The following is a 17,430-nucleotide window of genomic DNA, read 5'->3' as shown; positions in this document are numbered from 1 at the left end:
ACAGCTGACGCTGAAAACTGAAATAATGGCAGAAGGAACTGAACGGGGAGTCACGGGAGCCGGTATGAGTGAGACGGATACGGCGCAACAAAATAAAGCGTTTAAATCATTGAGCGCCACACGCAGAGGAAAACTCTCCCACTGTACTCGGAAAATGAATGAAATAAAGTTAATGATGAAAGAAGGTGCCGATGTTCATAATGTTAATGAAAGTGCAAATGAATTTATGAGACTGCTGGAGGAATTTAAATTATGTCATGAATCTGTTCAGATTCTGCTGCCTGAGGAAGCGAGAAGGAATGAAAGTTTGGACTGGTATGAGCCAAAAATCGCAGATTATGACGTTTTTCTGACCGATGTGGATCAATGGAAAAGTGCTCAGGCCGATCCACATACTCTGGTGGATGTTGGGGACAGCGTCTCACAGACTGGCTCACGACGCTCCAGAGGTTCCAATTCTTCATCTATGGTTTCAGCACGCATGAAGATAGCTGCAGACAAAGCTGCTCTGCAGGCCAGAGCTAAAGCTCTGAAAAGGAAACACGAACTGGAAAAGGAAAAGCTTGAGCTGGGGTTAAAAATGGAATCCCTGGATCTGGAAGCAGATATTGCTGCAGCTGATGCAAGGTTAAAGGCTCTAGAAGAATTCGAAAGTGATGAAGCATCAGAATCCGGAAAAGAAATGGAAGAACAGATAGAGGCATCTGACAAAAGAGGAGATCTAACACAAATGGAGTCTGCACGGATAGGAACCGTACCGAAAAGATCCTTCCAAGGAATAATGCATACTCTGAATCCAACATTGACTGGAATCTCAAAAGGATCTGAGCAACCACCAAGGGCGACAGCAAACCCTCACACACACAGAGCTGTGGTTTCTGACGGACCACGCGGAAGAGGCGAAGCCACACCCAGAAGTGAAACACCTCAGAGCGTAGATCTCACAAACATTCTACAAAGACAGACAGACTTGACAGACTTGCTAGTGATACAACAGAAAGAGTCTAAACTCCCCCAAAGAGAGGTGCCGATGTTTGACGGCAATCCTCTCACTTTCAGATCATTTATGAAGGCTTTTAAGCACAACATCGAGGATAAAACCAACAGTAATGAGGATCGACTATACTTTCTGGAACAGTATACTGTTGGACAGCCAAAGGAGCTAGTCCAAAGCTGCTTTCTCATGAACGCCACAACTGGCTATGAGGAAGCAAAGCGCCTGCTTAAATATCACTTTGGTGATGATTTCAAAGTAATTTCTGCATATATCGAAAAGGCCTTAAACTGGAACCAAATCCGTACAGATGATGGAGAGGCACTTCATAGCTACGCCCTCTATCTAAAAGGCTGTGGTAATGCAGTTCAGGACCTCTCATACATGTCAGAGTTGGACTCACCATCTAACATGAAAAGACTTGTTTTCAAACTCCCATTTAAACTCCGAGAGACATGGCGGTCTACTGTGTGTGACATTACGGAAAGAACACACCAGAGACCTAAATTTAAGGACCTTGTCCTCTTCCTGGAAAGGCAGGTCAGAATCATCCAAGATCCCATCTTCGGGGATATCCAAGACCCTGCCAGAAGCACAAACAGCAGAACATTCAAAAGAGACCAACAGTATACAAGACCTAGCAGCAAGAAAAGCTTTGCTACAACTGTCATGCCCAAGACCGATACCCACATGAACACTAATGCACAGGAGAGGCCGGAGAGGCCAGAGGGCATCCGTAAACCCATGGACGCCTTCATCAAACCTTGTGCTTTCTGTAACGGAGATCATGTGATGGAAACATGTGAAATGATAACAAAGATTCCCCACAAAGAGAAAGTTGAGCTACTAAAGAAAAACGGACTCTGCTTTGCCTGCTTGGTCAAAGGTCATATGAGTAAAGAATGCAAGAAACGTCTCACATGTCGTTCCTGTGAGAAAAAACACCCCACTGTCTTACATATAGATAACTTTACTCCAGGAAACAATAGGCCGGTAGCTAAGTGGGATTCAGACACCAGGAGTAATTGTATGGCTAAGGTTTCTTCTGCAGCACAAATTGCTATGGTGTCATCAGCAGCACAAAAGTGGGGCAGAACAACAGATCATAGATTAGCAGTGGTACCTGTAAAAATAAAGGCACACAAAGGCAGCTGTTTGATAGAGACGTATGCATTCCTAGATCCCGGAAGCACTGCTACCTTTGTCACAGAAAAACTGATGGAACAGTTGTCTGTTAGAGGAAAGAAAACCGAAATCTTACTCCGAACGATGGGTCATGAAAAGCCTGTGAAAACCCACGTGATAAGAGGACTGGAAGTATGCAGCCTGGAAGGCAACAGCTTCATAGAGCTTCCTGAAGTCTTCACACAACATGCCATTCCTGTCAATCAAGAAAACATCCCTACAGAAACTGACATAAAAGGAATTCCTTACTTAAATGAGGTCCACATAAAACCCATCAAAGCAGAAGTAGGCCTATTGATTGGTACAAATGTCCCACAGGCTATGGAACCACTGAGAGTGATCAATAGCCAAGGCAAGGGGCCCTATGCAGTCCTTACATACCTAGGTTGGACTATAAATGGACCTCTCTGCGGCACTGCACCTATGGATGAGGACGGTCGACCACGGATAGCGTCCAATAGAATATCAGTAGCCAAGCTAGAAGAGCTTCTAAGACACCAATACAACCAGGACTTTTTAGAGTCTGCCTACAATGAAAAACAAGAGCACTCATTTGAAGACAAGAAATTCTTGCATGTGATGAACAGCTCAGTCAAAAGGAAAGATGGCCACTACGAAATACAACTTCCTTTCCGTCACGATAACATCAGTATGCCAAACAACAGGAAGGTGGCGGAACAAAGAGTATTGAATCTTGCCCGTAGATTCCAGAAAGACGAATCCTTTCGGAAAGACTATCATGGCTTCATGTGTGACGTCTTGAGGAAAGGGCATGCAGAAAGAGTGCCAGAGGAACAACTCTCCCGGAAAGACGGAAGACTGTGGTATATTCCTCACCATGGTGTCTACCACAAAAGAAAAAAGACTATCCGGGTGGTGTTCGACTGCACCTCTTCATTCCAAGGAACTTCCTTAAATCGTGAGCTGTTGCCGGGTCCTGACCTTACGAACACACTAATGGGTGTACTTCTCAGATTCCGACAGGAACCAGTGGCAGTGATGGGGGACATTGAAGGAATGTTCCATCAAGTAAGAATACCAAAGCATGATGTGGACTTCCTCAGATTCCTGTGGTGGCCAGATGGCGACACCAACCAACCGCTAGCAGAATACCGGATGACGGTGCATCTCTTCGGAGCAGTCTCATCACCGAGCTGTGCCAATTTTGCACTGAAGCGGACAGCTGATGACAACGAAGGAAAGTGTAGCACTGATGCTCTAAACACCATTCGTCGAGACTTTTATGTAGACGACTGTCTGAAATCTGTCCCAAACGAGGGCCAAGCCATCCGTCTGGTGAAAGAGCTTCGATCAGTCTGCACCACAGGTGGATTTAAACTCACCAAATGGACCAGTAACAGTCGTGCAGTCCTTGCCTCTGTTCCAGTGGAAGAGAGAGCAAAGGAAGTCAAAGATCTAGACCTCGACAAAGACAAACTGCCAATCGAAAGGGCCCTCGGGATGCGATGGGACATTGAGTCAGACACTTTCTTCTTTTCAATCGCCCCAAAACAACCATCAGTAACCCGCAGAAGCATTTTATCGGTGTTAAACTCTGTATACGACCCCCTAGGGTTCATAGCGCCAGTAATGCTGACAGGGAAAGGAATACTGCAGGACCTGTGCAAGCTAAATTGTGGATGGGATGAAACAATACCAACTGCTTACACAGAGAGATGGACGGAATGGCTAAAAGATCTTAACCTGATTTCCAGCCTAAGAATCAGGAGATGTCTTAAGCCACAAGATTTTGAAGTTGCTAGAGCACAGATGCACCACTTCTGCGACGCAAGTGAGCGAGGTTACGGGACAGTCAGCTACTTGAAACTTAGCAGTAAAGTTGGACTACCTAACATAATGTTTGTGATTGGGAAATCAAGAGTTGCACCCTTAAAGGTGGTGACAACTCCACGTCTGGAGCTTGCTAGTGCAGTTCTCGCTGCTAGGATAGACAGGATGTTGAGGAGAGAGCTCGAGTTAACCCTCGAGGACTCAGTCTTTTGGACCGACAGTACCGCTGTCTTAAAATACATCCAAAATGACGCCAGAAGGTTTCAAACCTATGTAGCCAACAGAGTGTCCACTATTCGGGATCTGACACACAAATTCCAATGGCGCCACATAAAGACAGAACTCAACCCCGCAGACATGGCATCAAGAGGCATAAAAACCGAGAAGTTCATTCAAGAAGGACATTGGCTGAGTGGTCCAAATTTCCTGATGCAGCCAGAAACTGACTGGCCAGTGATTCAAGTACCACCCACGCTGTATGACAGTGACCCGGAGGTCAAGAAGGTGGCCATGGCTTTCACTACAAGTATACTGCAGAAGGAAAGGCCACTGACTCGTTTTATTGAGCACTTCTCATCATGGAACAAATTGATCCGATCATCAGCCTGGATCTTAAAATTCAAAGAAACTCTGAGACGAAAGAAAACTAGTAACGCCTACCCAACCGGGTCGCAGCTGTCCGTGGAGGATTTAGCCAAGGCAGAGCAATCACTTGTGTCTTATGTCCAACAACAATCCTTCAAAGATGAAGTGACCTCTCTACAAAGGGGCTTACCCATAAAGAGAAACAGTAGGATCTATAGACTAGATCCTATCCTCCAACATGGAATCCTGAGAGTCGGAGGCAGACTAAGTAAGCTGGCAATGCCAGAGGAAACCAAACATCCTGCTATTCTACCCAAAGACAACCACCTGTCAAAGATACTCCTACACCACACCCACACCTCGATGGCTCATTGTGGAAGAAATCAACTTATCGCAAAACTCAGGACAAAATACTGGATTCTAAGAGTAAATTCTGCTGCAAGAAAGATCACAAGGGACTGTGTACTTTGCAGGAGATGGCATGGCACAGCAATGACACAAAAAATGTCCGACCTACCGCTACACAGGATAACACCTGATTTGCCGCCCTTCACCCATACAGGACTAGACTACTTCGGGCCCATAGAAGTCAAGCGCGGCCGCAGCAAAGTAAAACGGTATGGAGCCTTGTTTACGTGCCTGGCAAGCAGAGCTGTACATCTGGAGATGGCCTACTCAATGGATACAGACTCATGTATTTCTGCACTGCGAAGATTCATCTGCAGACGAGGCCAAGTGAAAGAAATTGTTTCCGATAACGGTACTAATTTTGTCGGGACTGAACGAGAGCTTCGAGAAGCACTTACACACCTTGACCTCAGCAAGATCCAGCATTCGATGCACGCTGAAGGTATCAAATGGACATTCAACCCCCCTTATGGTGCTCATCATGGAGGCGTATGGGAACGACTCATCCGGATGATAAAAAAGAACCTCTACTCCATCACAAGGGAACAGATCCTGGATGACGAGAGTCTCCAAACAGCTCTATGTGAAGTAGAGGCAATCATGAATGACCGGCCCATCACAGTCTTATCCCAGGATGCCAAAGATCCAGAACCTCTGACACCCAACCACCTGCTTCAAATGAAGCGAATGCCGACTCTTCCACCTGGACTCTTCGACAAAAGTGATACCTATTCCAGACGAAGATGGAAGCAGACTCAGTATATAGCGGATCTCTTCCGGAAACGCTGGATACGAGAGTACCTCCCATTGCTACAGGAGAGACAGAAATGGAATAAGATCAAAAGGAACCTAAAGTATGGAGACATAGTGCTGATCATCGATGAAAGCTCACCACGCAACTCCTGGCCTATGGGCCGAATCACGGAAACCTTTCCCGACAAAAGGGGACATGTACGTCGTGTCAAGATCAGGACACAAAATGGCACCTTGGAAAGGCCCATCACAAAGCTGTGCCTCCTACAAAACATGCCCTGATTAGATCCTCGAATAGACTTTGCCCCCTTTTCTTCGACTCTTTTTCCCTTTCTCAGGAATTTTTTGAACCCGTTTTACAAAAAGGACTATCGAAACTAAATGGATTATATTTTTGGCCTTTTTTCTTAATTCTATGGACACGAGACAAAGGACTCTAAAGAATGTGCTTCATATGTTTAAATGTATGAATTGTCCTCTACCGGTCAATTAGGGGCCGGAGTGTAGAAGCCATTCCACTACATTTGTATCGTGCACAATGAAACTGCCTTTTCTGTTGATTTGATTGATTTGTGATGATGTAATGATGACGTCAGGGGGCGTCGGCTATTTAAATGTCACCTGAGTAAGGCCAGGTGTGTTTTTCTATTTCGAGAGCGGAAGGAGATATTATTTTTGACCGCATTACGCATTACGCATTACGCATTAGGCATTGAATTCTCATTTATTTTGATTGTGATTTAGGTTGTTTTTGCCGAACAATAAATAAAGAATTTTGAAGTGACAATACGAGCAAATGCGCGTTGATTTTACCGACCGCTCCTACAATAAGCAACAGCAGAAGAAGAGGAATCGGTAGGAAGAGGAATCAGTAGGAAGAGGAATCAGTAGGAGAAGAGGAATCAGCAGAAGAAGAGGAATCAGCAGAAGAAGAGGAATCAGCAGAAGAAGAGGACCTCTCAGCAGCTGCTTGATGTCCCTGCTGGCGTGGGACGTGGTGAACTGGTTCACGATGTCCAGAGCCGTCTGGTGGTAGGTGTTCCTGATGTTCACGTCCACTCCGGCCTTCAGAGACAAACCAACAGGTCACATGGACAGTGACGTCATGGCTCACCTGTGACATGACATCACTCAAAGTAGTCTCAGGTGAACTCACGTCCAGCAGAAGGCGGACCACGTCCGTCTTCCCGTACAAAGACGCCTCGTGGAGAGCCGTCCCCGACTTGGTGTTCTTGTTGATGTCGATGCCGGCAGCCAGCAGCAGACTGAAACAGACCAGGGACACACTGAGACCCGTACCCGAGTCCTGGGATCAGACCCGTACCCGAGTCCTGGGATCAGACCCGTACCCGAGTCCTGGGATCAGACCCGTACCCGAGTCCTGGGATCAGACCTGTACCCGAGTCCTGGGATCAGACCTGTACCCGAGTCCTGGGATCAGACCTGTACCCGAGTCCTGGGATCAGACCTGTACCCGAGTCCTGGGATCAGACCTGGATCTGAGTCCTGGGATCAGACCTGGATCTGAGTCCTGGGATCAGACCTGGATCTGAGTCCTGGGACCTTTATTCAAACATTTCAAACACGAGACATTGTGTTTGAAATGAATCTGGAGATGTGATTCATTCAGAAACGACACACACACACACACACACACACACACATACACACACACTCTCTCTCTGTATAAAGTAGGTCACAGAGATGCTGCTGTGTATGACAGCGGATGAAGAGCAGACTCACACCACTCAGAGCTCAGCCCCCCTCACCTGATGACGTCCTTGTGCCCGTTGCGGGCGGCGAGGTGGAGCGGGGTGGTGAAGGCGGAGTCTGTCTGCTCCTTCCTCTCTCCTTCCAGCAGCGCCACCACCATGTTGCTGCTTAGCAACAGCTGGGCCACCTGGGGGGGGGGGGGGGGCATGATGAAGACCACGGAGACCACCGCCTGTCCTTAACCAACTCATCCAGTATAAAATAGCACAAACATTTTTATACGTCGCCTAAAGATTTGGAAAAAAGTATCTAAAGTAAGTACTTTATCATATGAAGTATCAGCATATTGTAAATAAGCTCTAGCAGGAAGTAGAAATATGATTCCGACCAATCAGGACCATGTTAACACACATTTGTGATGTTTGATACAAATGTTGGATAAAGTTTTGTGCGATTGAATAATGAAGTTATAGAAGGACGAGAGGACAGTGGAAACACAACAGCTGAGACAGCTGAGGGCTACACACACACACACACACACACACACACACACACACACACACACATTACACACACCACAGTGTGTGTAATGTGTGTGTGTAGCTGCTACCATAAAATCCACTTCTCAGATTTATGTCAACACAGAGACAGAGAAGGACAAAGACAACAGAGACGTTACCGAGGAAACCCAATCAACCCTCTGTGTGTGTGTGTGTGTGTGTGTGTGTGTTTGTCCAGCTGTAACTGGTTTTGACTGACTCCCTGAAGACTAACCCCCAAACAAGCCCTGGTTTAGACCACAGATCCCAGGAAGCACTGCGTGTGGACCAAGTCCTCACAGAGGAACCACCACATGAAGACCTGCTCACCTGGACTCTCCCGAACTCACAGGCCAGGTCCAGAGGAGTCTTCTTGGCCTTGTTGACCAGACAGGGGTTGGACTGATGCTGCAGCAACATCTCAGACTGAGAACAAACACAGTCATCTCTCTGCTGCCAGTCATGTGTGTGTCTGTGTGTGTGTGTGTGTGTGTGTGTGTGTCTGTCATGAGTTCTATCGAGTCCCTGGATGCAGAAGGTGTGTTATTGGTTATTGATTATTGATTATTGATCTGAGGGGAAGTACGTGACACTGTTGGAATGCTCTGAAGTACCTTAACCATGAAGTACTTTGAAATACTTATTGCTCTTTCAAATACTAGTACAGCTACTACTAATAGTACTACTAGGATAACTTCTACAACTGCTACTGCTACTACCATTACTACCATCCATCCATCCATCCATTGTCAAACCGCTTATCCTGCACACAGGGTCGCGGGGGGGCTGGAGTCCATCCCAGCCAACTTCAGGCGATAGACAGGGTACATCCTGGATTGGTCGCCAGCCAATCGCAGGGCTACACAGAGACACACAACCATTCACACTCACATTCACACAGCTACGGGCAATTTAGAGTCCCCAATTAACCTGATCCCCAGAGCATGTCTTTGGACTGTGGGAGGAAGCCGGAGAACCCGGAGAGAACCCACGCAGACACGGGGAGAACATGCAGACTCCACACAGAAAGGCCACTGGGTGGAATCGAACCCAGGACCTTCTTGCTGTGAGGCGACAGTGCTAACCACCACGCCACCGTGCCGCCCACCATTACTACCACTCCTAGTATTTATACTGCTATTAATACTACATTACATTACAGGTTAGCAGACAGTTTTATCCAAAGCGACTTACATTACACTTTAAACTACTACTAATGTTACTACAAATACTACTATGGCTAATAGTATTACGGCTGATAATACTAGTACTACTACAAACACAATTACTTTCTGTTTCTACTGCCATTGATACTAAACCTACTATTACTTATTCTACTGTTAGTACCACTAGTACTACAATTAAAACTAACTACTACTAATATTACTACAAAAATACATTTGTTAAATTCTTCTGAGCGTTTGTTACAGACAGGACATTCTGCAGCTTACGTCCCACCTGGGGAGGTGGATGTGGGCGGAGTCTGCGGCGTGACATCACTCACCACTCTGTAGTGTCCGTACTGGGCGGCCAGGTGCAGCGGGATGTGTCCGTCCAGAGAGGCGCCGTTCACCGCGGCGCCGGAGCGCAGCAGCAGGAGCACCGACTCCGCCTTCCCCTGCCAGGCAGCGTAGTGCAGGGGGCGCATGCCTGCCCCCAAGAGAAAGACTAGTTATTGATGCATTCATGTGCTCATCGCTTTAAAGTGGAGCTTTTATATAATCTATAATACACATCTATTAAAGGCCTGTCAATCAGCGTGTAGCTCCGCCCTAAAGCGTCCCCTGCTTTATGGTCTGTGTGACCCTTAATGGACCATCAGTCACTAAATGAACATCACGTTGTGTTGAAGAAGACTTGAAACTAGAGACTGAGACCATGAACTCATGTTTACAATGTTTACTGAGGGAATAAATCAAGAGAGAAGTAGAGTCATTTCCTCATAGACGTCTATGGGAGCAGAGGAGTCGCCCCCTGCTGGTCACTACACAGAATGCAGCTTTAACTCAGGAAGCTTTGACTTTACTTAAAAGAAGAATAAGCAGATGATTGTTTATTGAATGAAACAGATGTTAACGAGGTACAGAGAACAGCGCAGATCAGCTGGTAATCTGCTCAAGCTGTTGACCCTCTGTGTGTCTCTCTGTGTGTCTCTGTGTGTCTCTCTGTGTGTCTCTCTGTGTCTCAGTGTCTCACCGTTGCTGTCCTTCACGTCCACAGAGGCGTGGGCCTCCAGCAGAGCAGAGAGCAGCTCGGTGGTCCCTGTGAGGGCGGCATGGTGCAGGGCCGAGAACCTGAGGGTCACAAATACATGAATATTATTATTATCATATCAAGATCTATGTTGTCATTGTTATTTTTATTAATGCCCCCAGATCAGCTAATCAATTACGATACATATATCAATAATCCACATGAATCCATTTGGAACAATGAACACAGAAATAAACTGATTTACAGAAGAGACTAAAGAGACTTTGAATTACGTAATAAGGAGCAGATATGATGATGAGGATGAAGAGGATCAGCAACACAGACCTTCCTGTGTTAAAGCTGCATTCTGTGTAGTGACCAGCAGGGGGCGACTCCTCTGCTCCCATAGACGTCTATGAGGAAATGACTCTACTTCTCTGTAGTGACCAGCAGGGGGCGACTCCTCTGCTCCCATAGACGTCTATGAGGAAATGACTCTACTTCTCTGTAGTGACCAGCAGGGGGCGACTCCTCTGCTCCCATAGACGTCTATGAGGAAATGACTCTACTTCTCTGTAGTGACCAGCAGGGGGCGACTCCTCTGCTCCCATAGACGTCTATGAGGAAATGACTCTACTTCTCTGTAGTGACCAGCAGGGGGCGACTCCTCTGCTCCCATAGACGTCTATGAGGAAATGACTCTACTTCTCTGTAGTGACCAGCAGGGGGCGACTCCTCTGCTCCCATAGACGTCTATGAGGAAATGACTCTACTTCTCTGTAGTGACCAGCAGGGGGCGACTCCTCTGCTCCCATAGACGTCTATGAGGAAATGACTCTACTTCTCTCTGGATTTATTCCCTCAGTAAACTGTAACTAACTAGTTAAGCCCTGATGTGACCAGAGCTCCTCTGATTCATCTGTTCATTCACAGAACATTTTAATGGGCGAGTCATTGTCAGGTTAGAACAAGTCAGGTTCATTCAGAGAGGAAACATCCAGCGAGGATGGTCTGTAACAGAAGATAGATGGATCTACACATGATGATGTTGTTTAAACAGACACAAATATTCATGAGCTCTGCAGGCGGGGGGGGGGGGGGGTGGTGTCATCACTCACCCGTCTGAGTCTTGGTAGTTGACGTTCAGTCGCTTGGTGGAACCGAGCAGCTCTGAAAACAAACAACAGGTAAATATGTTGCCCCCAAATAGATTACAAGAGTAATTAACCTTTGTTTCTGTTTATTTAAACAACCCAGACAGACATGGGGGGCGTCCCTGTCTCTAGGCCTTTAGATGTGAAGTCAAATGGTCCACGTCGTCCTCGATGTTCTAAATGTGCCAATTTTCATATAGAAATATAGGATTTTAGGCAATGCACTTTGAATTAAGGGGAAAGGTATTTATTTGGACCCCCCATCGTAACCATGGTTACGCCCTTGTTTTGTTGCATTAATCCCGGCCACAATCGCATAGATTAAGTCTGCAACACCCCCCCACCCCCCGTCAAGTCTTGTCTTTTGAAGTTAGTGTTGGAGGGTAGAGAAGCTCGGGGGGAGAACTGAGCGCGCTTTGATAACGGCCTCCATCTTCATAATTAACGGGGAATAAATCTCCACAAAAATGATAAACTCCAGAAATGAATTATTCCTCTTGCACATGTCGTCTTATCGTCTCGCTGTCTGCTGCTGAGCACCAAGAGACGAGTCAGATTCCTGAGACAAGTTCCTGAAGAGAGGAAATGAGGATCTGGTGCTTCACTGAGTCAAACGCAGCAGAAAGGTGAAGAAGGACGAGGACAGAGGAGAGACAGGCTGATCAGCAGGGAGGACAGTCTCTGCCGAGGGACTGACGAGGAGCCTGAAGCCTGACTGAGGGACGAGGAGCCTGACTGAGGGACGAGGAGCCTGACTGAGGGACGAGGAGCCTGACTGAGGGACGAGGAGCCTGTTATGGAGGAGAGCTGGTTAAAGATGATTTGCTCTAGAGTTTTGTAAAGAACGGGCAGAAGAGAGACGGGCCTGTAGATGTTAACGTCAGATGGATCGAGGCGGGGGGGGAGGAGGGGGCAGCGCTGACCTCGTCCTCCCCCCCCGCCAACAATAGTGTTGGGAGAGGAAGTGTAGGAGAGGCCCTGGCTTTGTTCCTGAGAGCCTCAGTCAACACAAACGCCCCTGACAGAGTCTCTCACACACTCACACACACACACACACACACACACACACACACACACACACACACACACACACACACACACAAACACAAACACAATCATTTAGGTCAGGAGTGAATCTGTCAATCATTCCAGTTGTGATTCAGTAGTTTAAGTGTTTGTGTTGTTGTTGTTTAGCAGAAGAAGAAGCTGGAGATGAAATATGAGAAAGTGATCTCACACGGAAGGGACCCCCACACCCTGTTCCTCTCTGTGGACCCCCCCCCCCCCCCCCCAAAGGGACGTTCTAACACATCAATGACCTTTCTAAACGCGTCTCTACGTTTTTATACGTATAGAAATGTAAATACATATATTGTATTTGAAGGAATTCTTCTTCTTCTTTTCTCTTTAGCCATTTGGGGGCTTTATCATATTCAATAAGTTGTTATACATTTGCTTTGCATCAGATTGATGAGAAATGGTCTATTTTCGGGGTCTCTCATTTGGGTATATAAATGTCTCTGTAGCGCCTCCTGGAGGCTTTCTCACCTGAGGCCTGAAGACACGTTGAGTCACGTTTCCTAGTATCCAGTAAACATCTGACCTGTTGAGGTGAACGTGCTCAAGTTGTGACTAAACGTGCAACACTTACTAAGATGACGTTATCTGACACAATTGTAATGATTCTAGAAGCTGACGGGGCTCCATAGCGCCCCCTACAAACATGAACCCGCGCTGCGCTGGGAACGTGAGCAATGTGGAAACTGAGAGAACGTCTCAGAAGCAGAACATTGTGAATCTGTGTCATGGAATCAACCCTGTACTCCATGTGACCATTTGAGTTCTAGTCATAGCGCCACCTGGGGGCAACACGTGTTTCTTGTTTTGAACCCCCTGAAATGTTGTCAGAAAAGAACTAAGAACTTAATAATGTAAAGATGACGTTTGCAAAGCGGCGCTTTGGACGCTCGCAGGAGATCAGAAGTTCAGGACCCGTCCATCACTGTTATTGTTATTCTCTCCAGTCACATCCCACAGGTTGCTTAACATATCAGGACTGGTGAAGGATTTGGTATTTTTGGGGTGTACACACACACACACAGACACACACACACACACACACGACTCCACCCTCATTGGACTGGTCTCTGGTGGCCTACAGGTGGAGTCTGACCATCTGGTGACGTCGAGCAGCCAGAGGAACCTGGAGCTCAACGCTCTGGAGATGCTTGTGGATTTAAGGAGGAACGCAGTCCGCCTCCGTCACCGCGGTGGGTTCCTCCCGTTTCCTGGACTCCATCATCACCCGGGACCTCAAGTGGGTGTAGAGTAGTGTGGAGAACGGCCATTTCTTTTAAATATGTCTTTGTCTACATTCCTCTACGTTATTCTGTCAATTGTAAAGCGAACGTTTCGTTCACTGTCTGACGTTACGCTCCAACTGACACACACACACACACACACACACACACACTCTCCCGGGGGAGTTGAGGAACGAAGGTGGTTCTGTGACGGGGGTCCACATACCAACACCATGACATCACTGCCTCCATTCAAACACACTGCTGCTGGACAATAGCTGGCACACACACACACGCACACACACGCACGCACACACACACACGCACACACACGCACGCACACACACACACACGCACACACGCACACGCACACACACACACACACACACGCACACACGCACACGCACACACACACACACACACACGCACACACACACACGCACATCCTGAAGAACGTCTCACCACAGCTCTCTGACCTAAATTAGAGCTCTGTGAATTCCTCTCATTCTCGGTGGGGAGATGTTCTCTAACACTGAACTCTGGGCTTCACACAGAGGAGCATTCTGGGTAATGTGCACGTCGTTGTCTCCTCAAGAAAACCAATATATCAACACAATGATTTCAATAATAATAATAATAATGATATGACTGAATGTTCCTCACATATTATTCGATAAGGTTACGGTTTGTTCACTTGATGCGTCAAAACCAAACTTTTGTGTGATTAAATTAAATAAGAACGGACAAAAGGTGCCGCTAACGTCAAACAATGTTATAGAAAGTATCAGTAAACGGTTTCTAAATAACCCTTCAAAATAAAAGTCACCCAGAGTCATGTGGTGACGAGGAAGTGCAGAAGATGCCGTTACATAACGCATGAAGAAGAAGCATTAGCTGCTACTCTGCTGCACACGCTACACAACTACACACAGCTACACACAGGACACACAGCACACACAGGACACACAGCACACACAGGACGTAGCCTCAAACCACATTCCCATTTGTGTTGTGTTCTTTTCAAAACTTCTATAAAAAGGCTCCTCTTTTCCTGGAGGAGATCTTCTCCCTGATCACAGGGGGACGAGGTCATGTGACCAAGCTGCTCGTCAACAAGGAAAACAGGAAACCTGCGTTATTGTCCCGGTCTCTCCTTCCAAGAGCGTCAACACAAGTCCAAGAGTCCAAGAGAGACAAAATGTCTCTTCTTCTTCCTCTTCCCATCAGAGGGACCCGAGTCCTCCAGCGGGGACACATGTAACACCCCATCAGAGGGACCCGAGTCCTCCAGCGGGGACACATGTAACACCCCATCAGAGGGACCCGAGTCCTCCAGCGGGGACACATGTAACACCCCATCAGAGGGACCCGAGTCCTCCAGCGGGGACACATGTAACACCCCATCAGAGGGACCCGAGTCCTCCAGCGGGGACACATGTAACACCCCATCAGAGGGACCCGAGTCCTCCAGCGGGGACACATGTAACACCCCATCGGTGGAGTCGACAGACAAACAAGGAAACAGCTGATTGGCTGAACAAACAAAGACGTCCTTGTGGACATCTGACCGCTTTCAGGAAGGAGGACTTTCCCTTTGTGTCATCAGGAAGCCGAGATGTACAACAGTGAGAACACCTGAACGCACCACAGAACCCTTCATCACATCAGCTGCTCATTGTTCTCACAGCTGATTATCACCGTCGGCCCTTTTACGTCTTTTGTACTTTAAATACATCGACATGAAACATTTAATTAAGAAAAGACAACTAGCCTCCATAGAACTACAGATAATAACAATACAAAAGGACCAAATGTATCAACATACATGGATGTAATGAATGTTGTTATGTTTACAACAACAGAATATTCATAGCTGAAGTTCTATGGACCCTTCAAAAATATAATATATAAATAAATATAATACCGCGTTGCACTTTCTCAGGTTACATTCTGCAGTTTGACTTAAAATATAGGAGGTGTAAAAACAATAAGAGCGTTTATCCTTCAAAATAAGACGAGGGTTCTGCAGAGAGCCCCCCCCCCATAGCGGGTTGACAGGTTTACGACCTCCAACATCTGAAAACTAAAGTTCTGTTTCCAAGATTTAACCCCCAAAATGATAAAGAATATAAATACTATTATGAACTTATGGAAAACTTCTGTGGCTTTAATCATATTTTCTTAGAAACGTTTATAAAACTAAATGTGTCCTTTATTAACTTATAAATAAATACATGATTAATAATACATTTATTACAAAATGATGTCATCACAAATTATGTGCGGACGAGATGCCCCCCTAACAAAAAGCTATAAGTCCTGTTAATCTGGGCAGGACACCATCTGGAGCTCCTGGTTTAGGGACAGCAGATGTCAGGAGGACACAACCTCACATCAAAAATACTCCAATGTCCTGAGACAATTTGTCCTAAAACATAGAGATGGAATAGTCCTTTAATATATTGTTCAAGGGAACCATGAGAGGAACCATCGGTGGAACCATTAGGGGAACCATGAGAGGAACCATCGGTGGAACCATTAGGGGAACCATGAGAGGAACCATCGGTGGAACCATTAGGGGAACCATGAGAGGAACCATCGGTGGAACCATTAGGGGAACCATGAGAGGAACCATCGGTGGAACCATTAGGGGAACCATGAGAGGAATAATTGTGGGAACCATCATTTGCTAGGCTACGTCTGTAGACCTGCTCTGGAGACCTCAGAGGACATCACCCGTACCCTGTAAAAGCACAAGGCGTACTCACTGTTCCTGTTGGCTTTGAGTTTGGACAGCAGCTTCTGAGTGGACAGCAGGTCTCCGGTCTTTGCCGCTTGCAGCAGGTCTTGCTCCTTCCCCATGCTCGGGTCTGGACCAGCCTTCTTTAAATCCTCCTCACAGCCTCATGCTGAGCAGGCGGCCATGGAGACCTGAGGAGGTAATGTCCTCTGCTCTCAGAGGGGTTGGGGTGGTCTCAGGGTCTGAAAACAGCAAAGAAGAAGTCCAGATGAGTTCCTACGTGAAGGTGTGAAGGAGGAGCTTCCAGTAACGGGATCATCGCAGTGCTTAAACATCCACCAGGGCTAAACCTTAAATCCGGTCCTGGATCCACTTATGGGATCTGGGTCCACCTCTAACTGCTCCTTTAATCCGATCAGATTCTGGAGAAGAACCAATCACATCATTATCCGATGGTGGTTCTGTCTGATGGTGGTTCTGTCCGATGGTGGTTCTGTCTGATGGTGGTTCTGTCTGATGGTGGTTCTGTCCGATGGTGGTTCTGTCCGATGGTGGTTCTGTTGGATTGGGTTGTCCCTGCAGTGGTCCTGCCGTACACCTGCTTACTCTCATTATTTGAATCGTGTCATATGAAGTGAATGTGTTGTTCGTTGTGGACACATGACATCATTGTAGTCTGTCCATCAGGAGACGGATCCTCCTCCAGGGAGAGTTTTCATTGTTTGGGGAGTTTTTGCTGTGTGGACGTGAGGGTTTCGGGACAGACGATGTCTCATGTGTACAGACTGTAAGCTTTAATTAGACCATGGGAGATCCAGACCACTGTTAAATATCAAAACCTTTGTGTGAGGCTTTAACTCCACTGACTTATCTCAAGAAGATGGACCAGAGGTGGAACCCTCCCCCCCCCTCGCTCTCTGTGAGTCCACTTCGTTTTTACAGCTCACTGGCCCGGACTTCATGACAGCCTGGACCACACCCTCACGTCATGATCTGACATCCTCAGGTCCTCAGGTCCTCAAGCTCTCACATACTCATGTTCTCATGATCACCTGCAGCACCTTCGGTGTTCTGC

The 17,430-nt window shown here is 46.9% G+C and overlaps 1 protein-coding gene across 6 annotated transcripts in view; it reads right to left on the bottom strand.

The window, feature by feature from the left end:
• caskin2b (CASK interacting protein 2b) overlaps positions 1-17,430 on the bottom strand; it is a 29,905-nt gene that overhangs the window by 11,261 nt on the left and 1,214 nt on the right. For all 6 annotated transcript variants that reach the window (XM_078084253.1, XM_078084255.1, XM_078084257.1 and 3 more), the window contains exons 2-9: positions 16,384-16,597; positions 11,280-11,331; positions 10,165-10,262; positions 9,473-9,618; positions 8,299-8,394; positions 7,486-7,616; positions 6,873-6,981; positions 6,673-6,781 (exon numbers count right to left, since the gene is read on the bottom strand). In XM_078084253.1, coding sequence (XP_077940379.1) covers positions 6,673-6,781; positions 6,873-6,981; positions 7,486-7,616; positions 8,299-8,394; positions 9,473-9,618; positions 10,165-10,262; positions 11,280-11,331; positions 16,384-16,477 — 835 coding nt within the window. In that variant the 5' untranslated portion in view covers positions 16,478-16,597. The remainder of the gene's footprint in view (positions 1-6,672; positions 6,782-6,872; positions 6,982-7,485; positions 7,617-8,298; positions 8,395-9,472; positions 9,619-10,164; positions 10,263-11,279; positions 11,332-16,383; positions 16,598-17,430) is intronic.

The sequence above is a fragment of the Gasterosteus aculeatus genome, chromosome 11 (assembly GCF_964276395.1).
Source record: "Gasterosteus aculeatus chromosome 11, fGasAcu3.hap1.1, whole genome shotgun sequence".
NCBI lineage: Eukaryota > Metazoa > Chordata > Actinopteri > Perciformes > Gasterosteidae > Gasterosteus > Gasterosteus aculeatus.
This window is presented reverse-complemented; position numbering and strand designations above follow the sequence as displayed.